At 52.4% G+C, this 21,021-nt stretch overlaps 1 protein-coding gene across 1 annotated transcript; it reads right to left on the bottom strand.

Moving 5' to 3' along the window:
* Positions 1-819: 819 nt before the first annotated feature.
* TLE2 (TLE family member 2, transcriptional corepressor) lies at positions 820-19,142 on the bottom strand. Its single transcript, XM_036769047.1, has 20 exons — positions 19,095-19,142; positions 18,080-18,339; positions 17,444-17,507; positions 15,982-16,026; positions 14,299-14,361; positions 13,459-13,533; positions 13,042-13,216; positions 11,395-11,426; positions 10,870-10,965; positions 10,332-10,376; positions 9,136-9,280; positions 7,567-7,686; positions 5,337-5,497; positions 4,996-5,075; positions 4,338-4,587; positions 3,799-4,046; positions 2,924-3,071; positions 1,709-1,859; positions 1,403-1,479; positions 820-924 (listed from the first exon to the last, which is right to left on the bottom strand). Exons 1-20 carry the CDS (start codon positions 19,140-19,142, stop codon positions 820-822), a joined length of 2,388 nt encoding a protein of 795 aa, XP_036624942.1.
* Positions 19,143-21,021: the final 1,879 nt, after the last annotated feature.

Below are 21,021 nucleotides of genomic sequence, written 5' to 3' on the forward strand. Positions count from 1 at the left end.
AGCCTGGTCCAGAGTTGGATCTCTCTGCCCTCCCTCAGCCTTCCTTGGACTGGGTTTCCTCTCTGAGGCCAGTGCTCTCTATGCTGGTTCTATACCTGGCAGCTCACTACCTGTGTGACCTAGGGCATGTCTCTGGACTTCCTCCCACCCCAAGTTTCCTCATTGGTAAAATGACAGGGCAGATCTGAAGTCCCTCCTGGCACAGATCTCTGAGCCTTGCTCCCCCACCTTCTCTTTGTGCCCTCTCTCCAGTCCAGCCTGTCATGGCAACTGGCCAGGCCCCTGAGGCTGCCTGTCAGCTCAGAGCTTTGGATCCAGAAGGAACCAGGTGACTCTGAGCAGGAGCTTTGGGCCATACAAAGGTCCTGGGCCCCTTGGAGTCTAGGTCAGGTGGAAGAGGAAGGCACACCCCAAAGCTCCTCAGCCCTCCTAGAGCCCAAGGTGCCCTCTGCTCCCTCCCCCATTGCCACCTTATCAGTCTGTTTTTGGCCTCCTGCCATGTCCAGCCTGGCCTCCTGGGGAGGCCCGGGGGGGGGGGGGGGAGTGGCTGGGGGTTGGGGGGAGGTGGAGAAGAGAAGGCTGCCTTCCTGCAGCCCAGCATGGACAAACACATGTGACGGAGATGTTTATTTACTCTGAAGGTCAGAGGTCCAGGCCCTGCGACTCCTGGGGCGGGGTGGGAGGGGGAGGCTGGGGTGTGGAAGTTCAGGAAGGTGGAGGAGATGCCCCACTGTTGGACAGATGTGTGGGAGATCCCAGTCTGGGCTCCCAGGGGAAGGGAGGTTCCTCCCCCAAGGCCAGAGGGGGCTGAAGGCAGCTTCAATATACCACCTTGTACACAGTGGCCTTCTTATCACCTGAGCCTGTCACAATGTACTTGTTGCCGGAGATGTCACAGCTGAGGACAGAGGATGACTCTTTGGACTGACCCCAGGGAAGGGGAGGAAAAGGGAGGGAGGAGAGTGAGTTGAGCCCCCAGCTATGAGAGATGCTCTTCCCCATTCCCCTGGGCTGAGGGAAGCAGGGACAGCTTCAGTAGGGACTTCCTTAACCATCTAGAAGGGGGAACATAGGCAGCTAGGGATCAGATAGACTGGAGTTTGAATCCTGCCTCAAACATCAGGTATGTCTCCCTGGGCAGGTGCCTCAGTTTCCTCATCTGTATGTAATGGTGGAGCTGGACCCAATGGCCTCAAAGGTCCCTTCCAGCTCAGGATCTAGGACCCTATGATCTCTCTGAGCCACTCTTCCCTCCTCTGGACTCTGGTGACCCTTGAGATATTTGCTGTGCTGCGGAGGGTCATGGCTGCCACTCTGGGGGTGGGGGGCAGAGCTGTGGCCTGAGCAGGCTGACACCCAGCTGATGTCTAGGACATGTTCATTCCCAGGCTGCCTCCCTCACCTGGAAGATGCTTGCTCCATAGGGTGTCCTCCATGCATTGAGAAGGTTGTCCTTCCCTGTGCTCACAAACCACTTCCCTGGAGAGCCAGAGGAAGGAGAAGGCAGTAAGCCCCGGGGGCTGCCACAATTTAAAAATCCAGAGCCAGGAGGGAGTGGAGGCCCAGAGCAGGAAAGCAATTAGCCAAAAACCCCACAGGAATCCAAGACCACTTGGAAGAGGATGTGGCCTAGGGGGGCACATGGCAGGGTGGGGGCTAGGGGGCACCAGATTTCCTGCCCCAGAGCCTTGGTCACCCCCTGACCCACCGCTGGAGGAGAATTTGAGGGAGAGCACACAGTTCTCATGCAGATGGAGCTGGTATTTCTCTGGCTTGCGGGCATGCAGAATCTCCACCATGCTGCTCTCCAGACCCACCGCCAGCCACTCTTGGTTGGGGCAGTGGCCAAGGGAGAAGATCTGTTAGAGAAGAGTTGAGAGAAGGGGTCAGGACCCTGCCTCAGGTAAGCCAGGGTGGGGTGGGCATCTGCTATGCTTCCCGCTCTCCCCCCCCACCACACCTGCCCACCATCCATCCATCCCTCCTCCTACTGATTCTTAATCACATACACCAGCATTCCTGACTCTTGTCTAGGCACTCAATTCTGACGCTCCTGCCACCATCCCCACAAAAAAAGCTAGGGCAGTCCTAGATGGTGGCAAGGGAGGCCAAAGGAGGTGCTGGTCTTTCTGCTCTCTGCTGGGATCAGATCAGTCAGATCCAGGGTAGGGATGGGGGCGGGGCAGGACAGTGACAAACTAGGAGACCTAGATGGTGACAGAGTCCTCTAAACCCAGCCATAGAAGGATGGAAGGAGCCGGGGATGGTTAGCCCAGAGAAGACGTTTAGTGGGGCCGTGTTCACTGTCTCCAGTAATCCAAAGGGCTGCTTGTGGAAGACAGAATCGTCCCGCTCTGTTTGGCCCCAGAGGGCAGGTGTGGGAGCAATGGGGGGAAGCTTCAGAGAGGCAGACTTCTATTCCATGTAAGAAAAAACATGCCAGCGATTAAACCTGTCCGAAAGGGAATGAGCTGCCTTCAGAAGGGGTGAGTTCACTATCCCTGAAGGTATCAAAGCAGAGTCTGGATGACCCATTGTGAGGCATTTCTAGAGCCAGTAGGAAGGAAGGAACCCTGGAGGTCAGCTGGTCCAAACACCCATTTTACAAATGAAGAAACAGATTCAAAGAGGTGGTGACCAGCCCAAAGTCATGTCAGAGGCAGAACCAGCATCTGAGCTCGGTGCTGTGGATCCCCAATTCATCATTCTATGACCCCACACGGCTCAGAGAGGGAATTCTCATGCAGTTATGGGAGAGACTAGATGGTCCAGGGCTGCCATTTGGGGGGTTCTGTCATTCTGTGCCAATTCTTTCATGCCCTGATGCTTCACACCCCAATGGGCCCAAGAATGAGCCAGGCAGGCCGGCCCGGCTCCCATCCCATCTCCATCCCATTGCTGAGAAGCCCCCGTCCGGGACCACCTGGGAGCCAAAGTCATGCTGTTGAAGCTGGCGGCCCTCCCACAGGTCCCAGCAGTGCACAGTATTGTCCAGACCGCCTGTCCACAGCCGAGTCCCACAGTCAGAGATGTCAATGCAGCTGGCTCCGTCTGCGTGGCCCTGAAACTGCCTGAAGAGAAGGAGAAGGCAGGAAGGAGGGAGAAGAAGGCCGTGAGCCTTCACCTGTTTGCCAAGCAGGCCAGAGGGTCCTCTAGTGAAAGCTCCTCCCCACACATAGCAGATGGATGGAGGGGCCAGTAAAGCCACACCAGGGTCAAGAGGTTGATCAAAGCCTCAGCCTAGCCCGGAGGAAAGGAGAGAGGCCAGAGCCACAGATCATGGCACATTCAACAGCATCCTTGTCAGGGGAGCCTGGTTGGATGGAAAGTTCAGCTTGGGGGCTTGGTGAGTTAGACATCCATCTGGGAGGTGGATGGAAGGAATCCAGAGAAGTTGAGAATGAGCGTTTCATGCCGCCGATCCCTCTGGCCATGGGTCTCACATAACCACATCTGGTATAGGTTATGCTACCCGACTGCTGAGATCCCTACTAACTAAAATGCTGGGTCACCTTTGCCCTCTTTCTTCCTCTTACCTTGGCTCTCACACTGATCTAGAGACTCAGCTCACACAGGCACATCTTCCCTGGCCTTTGGGCCCTACTTACTGAATCCCCTTGGCCTTGGGTCCCCCAACCTCTCCATCCCCAGATACACATAATGCTGCATGCAGCCAACTCCCACTCCCAAGTACCGAGCTGCTATTTTCCATATCCTCAGGTCTCTGACTACGGTATGGATCCAGATCTCCTATCTCTACATTCCCCAGCCTCCAGCTCCCTGACTGCTGGCCCTCACCTGACCATGGCCTGGTTCTGCAGGTCCCACACAACAATGTTGCCATCACTGCAGCAGGAGAAGCAGACCTTGGCATCAGGGCTGATGGCCAGGGCATAGCAGGCGGGTGCCGAGGATGTGAGCTCAGCCTTGATGCGGGGGGTAGGGGCTGCCAGGTCCCAGATGGACAGGGTGCTGGCTTCCCCACCCACGATCAGGCTCCGTCCATCTGGCAGCAGTTTGCAGGAGCGGATGTAGTTGTCCCGGTTCTGGGTGCAAAGGGGAGGATGGGGAGAGGAGAGGAGGAGCTGGGGACAGTCTCAGCACCAGGCCCAGCTCCCTGGGGAGCCACAGAATCCCAGGCCTGCAAGGGAGCTGGGGGGACCGTTGAGCCCATGCCACAGGAGGGGAAGGGGCTTGTCCAAAGGCACAGCCCAAGTCAGGGAACAGCCCAGAGCTCCCCCCTGCCCCCATCCCTGGCACCAGGTCCGGACAGTGGGTGGCCCTGCTCTGTCCAGGAAGGGGCTCCAGGAGGGCAGCTCAGGGCCCCATTCCCTCACCAAGCAGTTGAGCTGTGCCACTGGAGTCTTGGTGCCTGGTTGAGTCACGTCCCACACCTTCACAGAGCCCTTGCCCCCCGTGTAGACGTGCTGGGTGGAGTTGCTGATGGTGACAGCACAGACGACCTCACCGTGGGTGAGGGTGTGCAGCTGTCTGGCATGCCTGGGAATGCCTGTGCCCAGGAGGGCATCTGATGGGAAGGGCACTAGCTGCATCTGCCCATCAGCAGACACGTGGAAGGAGTAAGCCCTGTAGGGGTTGTAACCAGGGGGTGGAGGCTGACCCTCCCCATCCCAAGTAGAGTGGTCCCCACTCAGCTGTCACTGGAGTACCTCTGAGAACTTTACAGACAGCCTGGACAAAGGCTCTTTCCCCACCCCATGCACAGTTATTGGGATGCAGCTGGCCCTTTATCTTTCAAACATAAAGTTAGGGAAAGGCTTCAAAGTGGACTCTCTCAGACATCCTGGAGAGGGGTCTGTTCCCAAGTCCCTCCCCTGACACATGCCAGCCTGGGATACAACTAATTTTAAGGGTCTCAAAGAATCTTTTGGATGTGCAGTCATAAAGGAATCCAACCCATTTCCCAGATGCAGCCACCTCTTCCAGGGAGCCCACTGCCCTCACCTGGCCCTCATCAGCTAAGTGGGTACTCACAGCTTTCCCCCAGGGAAGCCAGGCAAGGTGGAAGAGAGGGCAGATACCCGGATGTGGGAGTGAGATTCAGTTTCCATCTGCTGATTCAGGGGGTAAGGAAAAAGAAAGCCTCAGGCTCCTATTTCTCCCCCCCCCCAGAAACTCCTTGCTTCACCCGCTAAGTTGGACAGAACTCTCAACCAAAGCTTATGAGAGCTTCATCGTCTTCTCCTCCTGGTTCTGAAGGATAATTGATGACCATACATGCCCCATTCACGAATGGGATCATGGACACTGGCCCAGTTCCAAGAAAATCCAGAGTGTTTGCCTCTTCCCCAACTGGGGGCCCAATGCTCACTCACCATGGGGGAGTGGCCGAACATCATGGGGCCGCTGACCTGTGGGGACAGGTGAAGGCTCATGTAGGAACTAGGCACCGCGAGGTCCCCATTGAGTAGCGTGTGGGGTCCCATGCCAAAGGATGCAGTGAAGGGGCCAGACAGGGTTAGGGGAGTCCTCAAGGCTGTGGGGAGGGGACAAGACCTTCAGACATCCCCTTCTCCCTCCAGCACCAAGAAAAGGACCTTAGCTCCTGAACCTCCTTAGTTGGGGGCTTCAGGGTTCCCAAATCTCTGCACCCTCCATCCTCCAAACTGGGGAATCTGGGGCCCCCATAAGGGTTTAGCAGTGCCCACCAGCCCCTTCAGAGAAGGAAGGAATTGAGGATAGGAAAGTTTCTCCAGACTACCCCTCTTCATCTACATTCCTGTTACCCTCAACTCACCCATTTGTTCCTGAAGGAAAATTCCACTTCCCACTACTGTATAGCTCTCTGAAGGCCCCAGTCCCCAGCATCCATCTGTCTCGGACTACGCCACTATTGCTTCAAGCTCCCCACATCCGAAAAACCCAAGTCACCACCTTTCTCCCCCAAATGGCCTAATCTAATTTCCCTGGGCCAACAGCACTACCATTTTCCAATTACCCCACCCAGCCACCTGTGAGGAGTCTCTGACCGCCCCCCCCCCCAGCATTATACCTTATGTCCAAACTGCTCCTAAGCTATGGGGTCTGGGGTAAGCCTCTTCACACCCTGGGCTTTAGGTTCCCAATCTGTCAGATGACCGGATAGGGTTAGGATCTCTGAGCCTCTTCCATTCCATGTTCTTTAAGTCTAGTCAAATGTTTTCCTCGTCTACTGACAGCCCACCTCTAGTCAGCCTCATGGCACCCTAACTAGCCTCCATTCCTCTAGCCTCTACCCTTGACCTTTCTTGCATAGAGTCTTCTCCAAACAACACTTTCTTCCCATCTCTTCCCTACTTCAAAACTCCCAAAGCTGCCCCTGTTGCTTAATACATCAAAAGTCCAGATTCCTGAACCTGACTTTCAATGTTCCATCCCCCCCTCTCTAAATTCCATTAGGTCCCACCTTGCCTGGCCAACCTCATTTCTCATTACTCCCAATTACATCCCAGAGATGTATGTGGCATTTCAATAGGGCCTGTCAACCTGAATGTCATCGGCACATGCCCCTTCCCACCCTCCACTCCCAAACACACAGTCCAATGCAAAATAATAGTATTAATTTGGGTCTTCAAGCCTTTGAAACTCATATCATTCTCCATTCCTAGAATGAATCTTAGTAACTTAGAACCTTATAAGCTTGGAATTTTGTAACCATGACACATAGAATGTCACAACTGGGAGGGCACTTAGAACACAGGATGTCAGGGCTGGGAGGGCCCTTAGAACACAGAATGTCAGAGCTGAGAGGGCCCTTAGAACACAGGATGTTAGAGCTGGGAGACTCCTTAGAACACAAGATGTCAGAGCTGGGAAGGCCCTTAGAACACAGGATGTCAGAGCTGAGAGGGCCCTTAGAACACAGGATGTCAGAGCTGAGAGGGCCCTTAGAACACAGGATGTCAGAGCTGGGAGACTCCTTAGGACACAAGATGTCAGAGCTGGGTGGGCCCTTAGAACACAGAATGTCAGAGCTGGGAGGGCCCTTAGAACACAGGATGTTAGAGCTGGGAGACTCCTTAGAACACAAGATGTCAGAGCTGGGAAGGCCCTTAGAACACAGGATGTCAGAGCTGAGAGGGCCCTTAGAACACAGGATGTCAGAGCTGGGAGGGACCTTAGAACACAGAATGTCAGAGCTGAGAGGGCCCTTAGAACACAGGATGTCAGAGCTGGGAGGGCCCTTAGAACACAGAATGTCAGAGCTGGGAGACTCCTTAGAACACAAGATGTCAGAGCTGGGAGGGCCTTTAGAACACAGAATGTTAGAATAGAAGTGATCTTGGACATCTTCTAGTTCTCTTCCTCCACCCTTCCCTACCCCCCACCATTTTACAGGTCCAGAGAGGGGAACATTTTTGCACAAGATGATGATACAGTGAGTTAGTGAGGGGCCTGCTAGTAGAACCCAGGTTTCCTAATTTTCAGTCTCCCTTATTTCCCCCAGCCCACGGTCTGTGTCAGTGAGGTCCTGCTCCCACCAGACAGTCTTCATCCATCGTTCATAGGGTGACTCTCCCCTCCCAGGAACTGGGGCAGAGGTGGATCGGAGGCCAGGTTTCTCACCAGTGCTGTCTGTGGCAGGCAGTGGTTTGGTGCCAAGCTGACGGAGGTGGCTGGCAGAGCTGGGGCCAGGGGTGGAGGCGTCTGGGGAGGAGGAGGGGCTGCTGGGCTTGCCCGTTGGAGGTGTGCTGACAGAAAACAGCTTCTGCACAGAGAATGGGATGGGGGAGGGGCAGTCAGATTTAGGCTGGGGGAGATAAGTAGGGGAGTAAGCTGGGGACTATACAGAGCTAATGCATTTGGCAGAAAACTAGAGAGGGTCATGTATGAACAAGGACATGCGTGCACCTGCAGGTGTCCATGTATGTGCAAGTATGCCCACTCATGTTAGCCACTGTTTACACATAGGGGAGCCACTGTGGACATGCATACGTAGATTTGCATGAGCGTTGAATAAGGCGGTTACCTACTGTCCGTAAATCCACATGTACTTGCCAGCCTACACAAGTGTACTGGGTTTGTACCTGTGTGGACACACATGTGCAGACAAATACACGTGTGTGGCATACATGGGTGTGCTGTTTCCCATGAGTGTGTGTGTCCCTGTGTCTGTGAACATCTTGCACATTATCACACACAAGCACATACCAGTGTGGTCATGAATGGGCGGGACAGGGCAAAGAGAGCCACCTGTGTGTGTACGTGGCAGGGTGGGGAGGGCCTCTCCTCTAAGCCAGTCCCCCTGCTCCTTCCACTGCCCCTCCTGTGATCAGTAGGGCCCTATGTCTTTGTAGTGGGAGCACCCCCATCCCCTTAGCATCTCTATCTCACACCAGCCCCCTCCTCCCTCATCTGCCTGAGCCAGTGGGACTCAGATTGATTGGCCCCGGAAGGCAACCCTCCCAATGATGTTTCAATCCCAGAGTCTGACTTGGCCAATCGATCCAGGGCCTAGGGAAGCAGTTCAGGCAGTGGCCAGGCAGGAAGGCCCGAAGGGCCTGAGTGCCAGGAACTGCCACGTTAACTCCTTGTATATGGCATGGGCTTTAAGACCATTTTTTTAAACTGAATTGTTGAATTGAGCCCCATGCTGAGGTAGGGCGGGGAGGAGGAGTGCTGAGGACTCAAAATTCCAGCTCCCATTTCTCTGGCCCCTGAAGTTTACAAAGCACCTTTCTCATCACTAACCTGGAGAAAGGTAGCATATGCACGAAACACATGTATTTATCTTTTATATACATAAGAACTATTCATTTTACAGATAGGAAAACTGAGGTAGAGAAAGGAAGTCACCTGTCCAAGGTCACAGAACTTGTAAGTGAGGGGCGGTCTGGACTCAAATATAGCTTTTTTTTTTTGAGGCAGTTGGGATTAAGTGACTTGCCCAGCATCACACAGCTAAGTGTCTGAGGTTGGATTTGAACTCAGGTCCTCCTGACTTCAGGGCTGGTGCTCTATCCCCTCTGCCACCTAGCTACCCCAAATACAACTTTCTTGACCCCTGTGCAGGCATCTTCCATCACAGGGCGCTGCCTCAGGCTCCCTGCCCCTGGTGCTCTGGGTAGCATCAGAGTCAACAGCCCAGGGCTAGAGATGTGGTCACAATGACTGTCTAGAGATGGGCTCTTTGATTCCTTACCAGGCTGGGATCCTTGCCTTTAGGGGTCAGTGTGGCCTGGCTCGAGGCCAAAGAGGCTGAGCTGTCAGGTAGATCTGGGTGGCTTAGTATCTTCGGGCTGGGTGTGGGCACCAGGCTGGGGGGTTCAGAAACAGGATCCTGGCAACAAGAAAGTCAGAGAGTCTGGAGAACCTGCCCCTTCCTAAAGGGGGATTTCTTTTTCCTCAACTAGAAAGGAGTCTCTGATTGGGCACATCTGTCCCTGCTTCCTCAGCCCAGCCCCAGGAGGGAGGCAGCTTAGGGGGTGGGAAAGAGACTTGTTCAGAATCACTAAAAAAAGGTTGTAAAACAAAAGGTTGGCTCCCAGACTGTGTGAAGGAAGGAAGCCTGGAGCAGAGCTATGAAGGTCTAGGTTCCCATCTCAGCTATGCTATATGATCCTGGGCAAGTCTCCTTCCCTCTACAGATCATATATAATAAACTGGGAGAGGGGGAGTGGGACTAGATCAAAGATCCTCACCCTGCCCCCAAGCAATCAGGGTTAAGTGACTTTTCCAGGGTCACACAGCTAGTAAATATCTAAGGCCAGATTTGAACTCAGGTCCTCAACTACAGGCAGGTGCTCATCCACTGAGCCACTGGCTGCCCCTTAGATAAGAGATTCTTAACCTTCATTGTGTCATGGAGTCCTTTGGCAGTCTATCTGGTGAAGCCTAAAGAGCCTTTCTCAGCATGTTTTTAAATACATCAAATAAAATGTATCCTTAGGATTATGAAGAAAACTAATTATGTTGAAATATAGTTTTCAATTAAAAAAAAGTTCATGGATCCTTTGGTTAAAAAACCTCTAGACTAGAGGATCTCTAAAGATTTTTCAAGCTCTGGGGTTTTATCATCTTCCTGAGACCATAAGGTAAGATGGGACATTTAGAAGTTGTTGAGTTTTCCCCGATCCTTTTGGAGAATGGTGGAGAGAAGAGGGGAGGAGGGGACTTCCATCTCTTTCTCTCTCTAGCCCCTGTCCTAGGTCCTGCCCAAGAAATCAGGACTTGTATCTCCCTCTGCATCGATACCCTGAAACCCATCCTCAATTTCCTGTTACTCCCCAACAAAAAAAAGCCTTCCTCTTGATGCTGACGTCTCTATTCCCCTACCCCAGAGGAAGTCTCAGCTGTATGCCCTCACCCCCACCCCCAGTGGCCAGACTCACCTCATCCACCACCAGATTATAATCACTCTTGTCACCGTCACTGTCCTGGCAGAGAGAAAGTGGGGAGCTAGATGGGAGCTGGCAGGGAGGCACCCCCTCATGAGCAGGCCTCAGAGGGAAAGCCAAGCTCCCCTTATCAGCAGCCTCCTTTGACCATAAGAGGTCAGAGCCAGAAGGGCCTTAGTATAGAGAATCTGGAATATCAGAGCTGGGAAGAGCCATAGAACACAGAAGACAAAATGTAGGGGTTTGGAAAGCCCTCCAAACATATGATAGATTGATTTCTGTCTTTCTTTTTTTTCTCTTTCTTTTTATTCTTTGTTACAAGGGATGGGTCTCCAAGGAAGAAAGGAACATATTTGGAAATGAAACTGTTGTAACCACAAAAATATCTATAATTAAAAAAATAAGGAACATAGAGCATAGAATGTCAGAGCTGAAAGGGGTCTTTAGATACCATTAAAATACCTAGGCCTCTCTTTTTACAGATGGGGAAACTGAGGCCCAGAGTGAGGAAAGTGAACAGAGCCCCACTCACATAGTTTCTCAGAGCATCTTTCTCTTCCTGTTTGTGTGTCTGACCAATGAGCCACTTTTCCTCCACTAGGCTCTCTGGCGGTGAAGGGGATGGACTCTGTAGAAAAATGTAAAAGGTTTATCAGGCATCCCAGAAGCAGCTATGAAGGCTCAGCTGGCCCTGGGAAGGAGTTCACATCCCTCCCCTGTTCCAAGTCCCTGAACAAGTGTCCCCAATTCCTGGAAGCTAAAGGAAGGGGGACATGGCCATCCATTAGACACAGCTGGAGAAAGAGCCTGGATCCTCTTAGCTCTCCAAATTGCCCCCTCTCTCACCAAGAGATACAGGCCTTGGTTTCTCTATTGAGGAAAGGGTCTCAGCTCAAGTGCGCTCCCTGGTTCTCAAGGAGACCACAATGTCCTCTCTAGGGGTCAAGGGAGGTGGGTGCCAGGCTACACTTGCTTCTTCCCATGGCTTATTTATAAACATCACCACCACCCCCGCACATACACACACACACACACACACACACACACACACACACACACGTTCTGCCTTCCCCACAACTCTGCTTCCTTCTCCCCATCTTATAAGATGCTCACTCTGGAAGGGATAATGAGGCATATCCGCAATGGAAAATCCCCAGCCCATCCTACAGCCCCTTCTCTTCTCTCCTTGCTTATTCCCTCTTGCCCTGGTCAGAGACTATCAGAGCTGGAAGGGACCTTGAGACAGAGAACACAGAAGGCCCTTAGAAAACAGAATGTCAGATCTGGGAAGGGACTTAGAAATTACCTAATCTTACCTCTTTCCCAGCCTGGGAAACCACCCCCCATAAAGTATCTCTGACAGCCTCCATTTACATACCTCCAGTGATGGGGAGTTCCCTCATCCCTCGGCAGGCCATTCCATTGGGGAACAGCTGTTGGGAAGGTTTTCCCCTACGTTGAGTTCAAATTCGCCTCTCTACCATTTTAGAGCATTGCTCCTTGTGCCCTTCTGAGCTCAGGCTAATCCCTGTCTCGTATGACAGGCCTTCACATATTTGAATATAGCTTTGAGTCCCCTCTTCTCCAGCTATACCTTCCCAGCTCCTCCAATGCCCAGCTCTCCTACCCTGTCCCCATCCCAGCTTCCCTTCTCTAGGTGAGCTCCTTCCTCTAACTTAGTCCCTGAAGTGGACACAGTCTTTCAGGTGGGGCATGACCAGGACAATCCCAGCTTTTGTTCAGGGCACTGGCCTATACCAACAGCAGATGGGGCCACAGGGAGTGGGATTGGGGCCTGAAGCTGAGATCAGCCTGACTGAAGATGAGGGAAGTGGGCTGCCGGCTTATAGCTGTTATCTTCAACCCATCCCTAGAGAGGCTCTTCACTTCCCTCCGACTTTGACCGCTCCTTGTGGGGGGGGGGGGGAGAAGAGGGGGGCTGGTCAATAATCTCTCCTGTTGGAGTGGGGGTGGGGAAGGGAGGAAAGGCCAGCAGAAGAGTTGGTGTTCAAAGCCCAGACCCCGGATCCTAACTCCCCCCCTTCACACACATGGGCCGAAGCTGCCCAAGATGGAGAAGCCCAAAGACCAGATGAATGCAGATGAGATGGAAATGCCACAGCAAACCCCCAAGTGATCTCAGCTCAGGGTGGCTCTGGGGGAGGAAAGAGAGAGTCCCAGTCCCAGCCCCGTCACTCACCCGGCTGCTGTGGTCTCTGCCTGCTGCTCCCCAGGCCCAGGGGAGGAGAAGGAATGAGAGAGATGGAGAAGGGGGAGCAGGGAAAGAGGGAGGGATAAAGAGAATAAAAGAGAGAGGGAGAGGAGATGGGGAGAAAGGAGGAGAGAGAAGGGAGGGAGGGAGGGGGAGAGAGAAAGAAAGAAAGAAAGAAAGAAAGAAAGAAAGAAAGAAAGAAAGAAAGAAAGAAAGAAAGAAAGAAAGGGAGGGAGGGAGAGAGAGAGAAAGGGAGGAAGGGGAAGGGAGAGAGAAAGAGAGAGAGAGAGAGAGAGAGAAGGGGCAGAAAAAGAATTATGAGTGGGGACAGCTTGCTTTCCTTCTCATCCCAACATGTCCTTTTTCCCTTGTATTTTTGTGTAACCCTCTTTCCCCCCTCCCTGGTACAGCTCTTTTCCTACCCCCTCCCAATGTCTCTTCTTAACCTAATAGTTCTCTTTCCTCATCCTCTCCCTCCTTTTCTCCCCTTACCTGGGGTCTCCCCAGTGCCTGAGATCCTCTGATCCTCCTTGGTAGCGGTACTGGTGGTGGCTGCTAGCTGAGCCTGGGTGGCCAGGGCTCCAGACAGGGCTAGCAGCCCTGCTGCAGGGTGGGGGGTCAAGGGTACAGGTGGAATGTGGTGTGACAGGTGCTGTAACTGCTGCTGCTAGATTGGAGAAGGGTCCAGGTTGGGGAGGGGATCGACAGTTAGCCCACAAGGAGGTTTGTGGCCCCATTTCACAGAAGGGTAAACTGAGGTTCAGGAGGGAGAAGGTCTCACAGAAAGTCAGGGGCAAAGTAGGAAAGAGGGACTTAGGAGCATCCAAGGTCTGACCTAACCAACTGTCAAACTCCTTGGCTTGGCCCCAAGCTCTGGACAAAACCTCCGCCTGATGGATGCTGACTCACCCCGATAATGCTGTTCAGCTCTGCTGTAGTCACTTGTTTGGCTCTCTCCACTGCCTGAAGGACTTGCTGCTGGTGCTTGGGATAGGAAACACATTGAGGTGGGGGTGGGGGAGGTGGTAGCAGTGGGGAGATGGAACAGAGACACTTTGGGGTGATGGAAATAGCTGGCTCTGAATTGATAGGACCTGGGATCGAATCCCAGCTCTGCCACTTAGTACCCAGGGGACCTTGGGCCAATCACACCCTCTCTGGTCCTCTGTTTCCTAATCAATCAATCAGCATTTATTAAGTGCCTACTATGTGCCAGGTACTGGGCTAAGCACTAGAAACACAAAAAGAGGCAAAAGACATTCTCTGCTCTCAAGGAGGTTACAATCTCACCTATAAAATGAGTGGGTTGGAATGGGTGGTCCCTAGGGTCCCTTCCAGCCAGAAATCTATGAATGTTCTTTCTACTACCTGTGTCCCCTCCCTCAAACTAAACTAATGTGTTAGGATACCCTAGCCCAGGAGCAAACCAAGCAGATGCTTAATGTTTGTCGAATTGATGGATTGCATTGGGGATAAAGATCCCTCCCACAGTTCAGCACCCCAGCACCCTAAAACACAGAGGAAGGGTGGATGGAGCGCTGAACTTAGCGTCAAGAAGATCTGGGTGCAAATCCTACCTCTGACATATAGTGGTTGTGTGATCCTGGACAAGTGTCATCTCTCAGTTTACTCATCTATAAAACGAAGTCACTAGATGGCCTTGCAGGTCACTTCCAGCTCTAAGGATCTGTGTTCCTTTGATCCTTCCTTCCCTGCCCTTCCCAGAAGCCCCGAGCCCACCATGCTCACCTCCTGCTTCACAAAGGGGATGATCTTGGCACAGATGGTGCTGAGTCTTTTCACAATCTCTGTCTGGCAGAGAGACAGACACAGAACAGGGTCAGGCTGGAGGCATGGGGAGGAAGGCAGTGTCTCCCAGTCCCCCCAACAATCCCTTACAAGGAACGCTGGAGGCCAAAGAAAAAGAAGCCCTCCCCACCCTCCTCAGCAGAGCTGGGGCTGCTCCCTGTCCTAGGGAGGTCCTAGCTCTCCCCACTTCCTCTCTATGGCTTGGCTTCCTCGTCTGTTAAGAGGAGGTAGTGGCCACTGCCCAACCTTCCTCACCGGGGTGGAGGGAAAATGGAGAAGACCAATCCCCAGCTGAAGAGGGAGAAAGGAACTGATTCTTTCCAGAGAAGGGCCGGGGCTGAAGGCACCCAGGGGAGGTGTGTGTGTGTGTGTGTGTGTGTGTGTGTGTGTATCCTTGAACCTCTCTGTTTGTCTGTGAATATGTCTATGAATGTGTGTGTGTTTGTGTATGTGTGTGTGTATCCTTGAACCTGTCTGTTTGTCTGTGAATATGTCTATGAATGTCTGTGTGTGTGAGTGCATGTGTGTGTGTGTGTGAGAGTGCATGTGTGTGTCTCACTCCCACAATCATAAAAGGAGCAAACTGGGAGGGAGGCCTCTCCAGCTGGAGAAATATGGCTGTTGGATTCACCACTTCATCGGGCTCTGCTCCAAACTAATTTCTCTGGCAGGCAGCCCCGTGATGACGGGATTGATGGATCTGAAGAGTGACAGCAAATTACTGCCGGAACAAAGCAGGCAGCCGAGAGAAGGAGGACAGGAGGTTGGGGGGGGCGGGGGGAGTTGAGCAGCGGGAGGGAGGGGTGTGGGGGAGAGGGAGCAAAGGCAAGAGCAGAGAATGAGGCTGGGCAGGGCATGGCGCCTTGTCGAGGATGTCAGAACGGCAAAGCACCTTAGAGATCACCCGGTGCCAGCCTCGCTGTGACCTCTGGCTAACGGCCAGCTCTCAATTTCTCCATGTGTGCAGTGAGGGGATTGGACCAGATGATCTCTAAGGTGACATCTATCTCTGAGGTACTGTGCTCTAAGGGCTCTTTTTCACAAAAACAGACCAGTGATTTCATTATTGTAAGGAGGTCTTAGTGAGAGGACACCCTCCACAATTTACAATCTTACAAAGTTGCCTTAGTGTGTGTGATGGGGGGGGGGGGGAGGGGGAAGAGGAGCAGAATGGGAGGGGCAGAGTTGAGAGATTCTGTGACTGGCTCGGGGTCACACAAGTATTATGTGTCTGAGGCCAGACTTGAACCCAGGCTTCTTCATTCCCAAGACACCTTATCTCCCTCTAAGTCCTATCTTCTCCTAAGACCTCTTCTGGTGCCGGTAGTCTATGTTCTGTGTTCTCAAGTCCCTTCTGGTGTTCATGTTCTATGAGTCTGCGGTTCTACCCTCCCCTCATTTCACAACTGGGGAAATTGAATCCAAGAGGTGGAGAACAGACTTGCCCAAGGCCACAAATCCAAAATGGGACCTAGATATCTTGAAAAGCAATCTCTTTGGCTCCAACCCAGATCCCAAACACCTAGGGTGAAACACTCAACCGCTTAAGTCTCTTCCTTGTAACGGTTACCTGGGGGTATGGCTAGGATCCTGAAATCCACAGCCTGCTCCCTGCCCCCTCACCTGCTTGTGCATCTCCAGGTTGAGGCCATAGGACATCTCATAATACTGAAAGGCAAGGAAGAGGTGTCATAGTCACCAGGCACAGGTGATGTCCTTCCCTGCCTTCCCTTGGTGACCTCAGGTAGGGTCAGAACTAACCCGCCCAGCTCCTGACACCGAACTCCCCATCCCTCTACTCCCCAACATACTTATAGGCCCCACCTGGTTTGCATTTATAGAATTTAGTCCTTTATCACTTATCCTAGAGAAATCTCTCCCAAGCACTGCTGATCCCCCAAATTCTCCCATTTAGTTTGTTCCTGGGGGCCTAAGGAACGCCATCCTAGTCCATCTTGACTTCATTACTGGAACAGCCTCATTCCCACCCTTACTCCCTAGATTGTATCAGAGAAACCCCTACCACTTCCTCCAAGGGCAGGGAAGGAAGATTCTTAACACATCCTAACACCATTAATGACCTTGGTCTGTACTCTTCCTTTCACCAGGACCCACTGGAACTGGAAGAGAAGTATGCCTATTCTCTCCTGGCTTCTGAATTTCCTATTTCTGGCTCTCTCCAACCCTAAGCCCCTACTCCATTAGCTTAGGGAGAACACACTCATCAAAAAGAGCAAACACTTCCCAGAAAACTACGAGTTATGGCTCAAGATCCTCCATAGAGGGATCCACTCAGGACACTCAGGGCTCCCTTCTAGAATGACACAGTCCCAGCTCTCAAAGAGCTTAAGGTCTTTTGCAGAGCGTGGGGAGAGAGGCATGACATCATGAGTCCAGTGAGGACATCTGCGCAAAGCATTTTGAAAACTTTAAATCACTATAGAAATGTCATTTCCTATTATAGATGATAATCTCAAGAAAGCCTGCACACACAGGCAGTTTGGCACAGAGGTGGGGAACCTTTGATCTCCAGGCCACATGTGGCCCTCTAGGTCCTCAAGTGTAGCCCTTTGACTGAATCCAAACTTCACAGAACAAATCCCCTTAATAAAAGGGGTTTCTGTAAAACTCGGACTAAGTCAAAAGGACAAACCTAAGGACCTAGTAGGCCACATGTGGCCTCGAGGCCAAAGGTTCCCCACCCCTGGTAGAGGCCAAAGGGAAGAGTCCTGCTTCAGTCACTATGAGATTCTGGCCTTTTCCTTCCTTCCCAAGGATTCAGTTTTCTTATCTGTAAAATGGGTAGGTGGGTGAGTGGGAGGGGTATGTTGCAGTAGGTTATCTCTAAGGTCCCTTCCAGCCTGGATATTTTGGGATTTTTAGATTCTTATCCAACTCCCCTTCCTTGATTCATTTCAGAAATAGTGAAACTGAGGCTCAGGGAAGAAAGGACCTTCCCTAAGGCCTTTTCATAAGCCGGTGGCTGGGTCAGGGACTGGAATTCAGGTCTTTAGATGAAACAATCAGGAAACATTAGGATAGGGTTGGAGGTTCCAGGAGTGAGCTCACTGTGCCCTTCCCTCACCATGACGTAATGACGCTGCATCTCAGTCTTCTCACTGGCCAGTTTTTCACACTCCAGTTTGAGGCTGGGGAGATCAAGGAAAGGGCAGACCCAACATCAGGAACTACCCGGCCCCCAGTCCCTTCCTCACCTAGATCAGGAAGTGCCCCGCCCCCCAGCTCCTACTTCACCTGGATACTTCCCACTCTGAAGCCAATTCCTAGGATGTTCCTGGCTCTTCTTCCCTCACCTGGCCACTCCTACTCTGGCCCCACCCCCTTCTTTCACTATTGGTCCTTTGAGGTCTGGGGTCCCGCCTTCTTTCCATCCCTATTGGCTCTTCTCTCCCCTCACCTGCTCTTAGGCTCCGCCCCTGCACTCCCTCCTGGGCTACGCCCCTTCTCGCCTCACCTAACCCCTCCCACTCCTAGACCACGGCCTCATGTCTCTCCCGGTCTATTGGCCCTTAGCTCCCCGAGGCTCCGCCCTCACCTGGCCTCTCCCACTCTCCGCCCCATTGGCCCTTTGCGTACTGAGACCTCGCCCTCGCCTGAGCGCCCCCTCCCTCACACTTAGAGACTTAGGCTCCTGGACTCGCTGAATGTTTGGTGGGGGCAAGGTGGCAGCCCTCCAGCCCAGCTCCCCGCCCCGCCTCACCTGTGATACTGAGCCTGCAGGAATTGAAATTCCTCCTTCATGCGGTCGCAGATCTCCGAGACAGAGAACTTGAAGGGCTGCCCGGCCTGGAGTGGAGCGTGGTCGGGGGTGGGGTGAATGATGCTAGGTCTCAGGACTAGACTAGCCTGAGAATCTCCCCTGACCCTTGGGGGGCTCCCCACTCCCCTACGCGCCCTGGGAATCCACTCACCGGAGGCCTGCCTTGGGGGTACATCCTGCGGGGCTCCGCCCGCTCCACCCTGAACCCGAGGGCACCCCCAGACCCAGGCTCCCAGCCGCCGCCCCGCCAAATGTTGAGGAGAGCCAAAGGAATGAGGGAAGACGAGAGGGAGGGAAAGGAAAACAGGACAGAGGATAAAGCCTAAGTAGGGAGGGACAATGAAAAGGGGATGCCGCAGAGAGACCCAGGAGTCCAGGTGTCCCTGCGGAGCGAGGCCGGAGAGGGAGGGAGAAAGGAAGGAAAGTGACAGGGAGGTGGGCAGGAGCTGGGGAAAGCTGGGGGCGGGGCGGGGGGAAGCTAGGCAAAGGGTCCCAGAACCCAGGAGCTCTCGGCTCCCCGGGGCCGTCTGGAGCTGGAGAGAGATAAGGGAGCGCTACGGGGCTCCTGCTCTGGAGGGAGAGTGAGCTCAGCTGCCGAGATGTGCCAGAGGAACTGGGCAGGAGAGAGGGAAGGGGAGGGAAGAAAAGGGAGAGGGAGGAGAAGAGCGCAGCGGGCGGGCGGGGAAGGTCAGGAGCGAAGTGTGGATCTCGGGCAGCGGTGGCAGCCGCAGGGCCAGTGGTCGTGGTTCGTCCCACTCTATCCGCCTCGGGGTTCAGCTCTATCAGAGACGCCGCTATCACCGCGGCCTTAAGGTGGCCCGCTTCCCCAATCCTCCTATCCCGTGCCTACCCCACCCCAGTCAATTCTGCTCACCCCAGACCTGGCCAGCCTCCACCTGCAAACAGCCAGACTGAGACTGGGTGCCTGAGGATTGGAGCATTCTCTAAGCCTTACCTGAGGAGACGCTCCAGAGGAGCTGGGGGCGGGGGAAGAGGAGGCCATGTCTAGAGTGTGCTGAAGAGCTTATCTGGGTATCAGTGGGATGAAGAAAGCACTGGTTCAGTCCAGAAGACTGAGGCACAGATCTGGTTTCTTGACAATGCATTTTCCTCTGCAGTCTTCAAAAGACTGGAACCCAATTTCACTTCCTCCAGGAAACCTTCCCTGATTCTTACCAGGATCTGTTATGCACTGTGGACTCTTCAGTGGCAATATGGCCTTAGAATAAGAACAGAATCCCACAGAACATAGAGTATGAGAACTGGGAGGGTCCTTAGAAAAGAGGATGTCAGAGAAGGGAGGGTCCTTAGAACTCAGATCTAGGAGGCCCCCTAGAACACACACTGTTAGAGCCAGGAGGGATCTTGGAACCTGAATGTTAGAGCAGAGAGGACCCTTAGAAAAAGAATATCAGAACAGGGAGGTCACAGAATGTCAGAGCTGGGAAGGACTTTAGAACACAAAATGTCAGGGCAGATAGGAACTTTATAACACTGAATGTCAGAGCTGAAAGGGCCCTTAGAACACAGAAGATCAGAGCAGGGAGGGACCTTTGAACACAGGAGGGACCTTGCAACATAAAATGTCAGAACTGGGAAGGAACTTAGAAGTTAGGATCATTCAATCAAGAAATCTTTATTAAAAAACTATAAATGTGAGACCTGGAAATACCCTTGGAACAGAGAATGCCAGGGCTGGGAAAGATGTTAAAACATAATGTTAGCACTGGAAGGAACCATAGCACAAAAACTGTCAGAGCCGGTAGGCATCTTAAAACACAGAATGGACTTCCCAGAGAACATCCTAGAGCGATCCAAGAGTGCCCTGTTCATAAAGGAAGAAATGAAGAAAGGAAGGGAGAAAAGAAAAAAGGAGCTGAGTAGCCTTGGCATTTTGAGGTGGGAGGCAAATGATGTAGCAGAAAGGGTATCCACATTAGCAACAGAAGATATTAATTCCTGCTCTGCTGTATTGTATTTGTTCAACATAAGACCAACTGTCTGGTCCAAAACTGAATTCATCATCCTCTAAACCTGCCCTTCCTCTCCAACTTTGAGGTTTCCATTGGAAACACCAATGGATTTGAAACCTCAGGAAAGTGACTTTGTTAGATATGTCTCATGTCCCCCATCCAGGCTCAGTTCCAGAGCTGACAATCGTCCCTCATGCCAGGCAGTCAATCATTGACCAAGTCCTATTCATCACACCAGTCTGATCCTTTCATCTACCCCTACCATCTCCTTGGTTCAGTCTTTATGTCTCAACTAGAGAGGATGGGGTATGGGAGCAGTAAAAAAGACAACAGAGTTAGAAGATCTGGGTTTCCAAACTATTCTGCTGGTTGTTGCTCAGTTGTCTCTGACCCCACTTAGGGTTTTCTTGGCAGAGATAATGGAATGGTTTGCCATTTTCTCCTCCAGCTCATTTTACAGATGAGAAAAAGAAGACAAACAGGATTAAGTGACTTGCCCAGGGTCACACAGCTAGTAAGTGTCTGAGGCCAGATTTGAACTCATGAAGCTGAGTGTTCCTGATTTCAGACCCTGTACTCTATTCACTTTGCCAGCTAGCTACCAGTACATTTGTTCACTGCATGTAGTACAGTGGTATAGTAGTTTAATAAGAACTTGTCAACTACTTGTTCCTGATTGTGGAACCTTTGGCAAATCATTGACTCTCTCAAGGCTTGCCATAAAGTATGTTCCTTGAAGGTACTTAGTTTTTCATTTTGTTTTGGTGTCTATACCCAACCTGGTACAAAACCTTGCAAATAGTATGTGCTTAATAAATGCTTGTTAATTTGGATTTGATTTGATCTAGTTTCCTGATCTATAAAATGAGAGGGAATGGACTACACGTTCATTAAGGTCCCTTCCAGCTA

Source organism: Trichosurus vulpecula, chromosome 1, assembly GCF_011100635.1.
Source record: "Trichosurus vulpecula isolate mTriVul1 chromosome 1, mTriVul1.pri, whole genome shotgun sequence".
NCBI lineage: Eukaryota > Metazoa > Chordata > Mammalia > Diprotodontia > Phalangeridae > Trichosurus > Trichosurus vulpecula.

Excerpts from the sequence above, each read along its gene's own strand:
- TLE2 (XM_036769047.1), bottom strand. The coding sequence starts at position 19,142 with ATGGCCTCCTCTTCCCCCGCCCCCAGCTCCTCTGGAGCGTCTCCTCAG. Across the intron at positions 17,508-18,079 it reads CTGCAGGCTCAGTATCACAG|CCTCAAACTGGAGTGTGAAA; the intron begins GTGAGGCGGGGC and ends TGATCTCCCCAG. Across the intron at positions 14,362-15,981 it reads ACCTGGAGATGCACAAGCAG|ACAGAGATTGTGAAAAGACT; the intron begins GTGAGGGGGCAG and ends TCTCTCTGCCAG.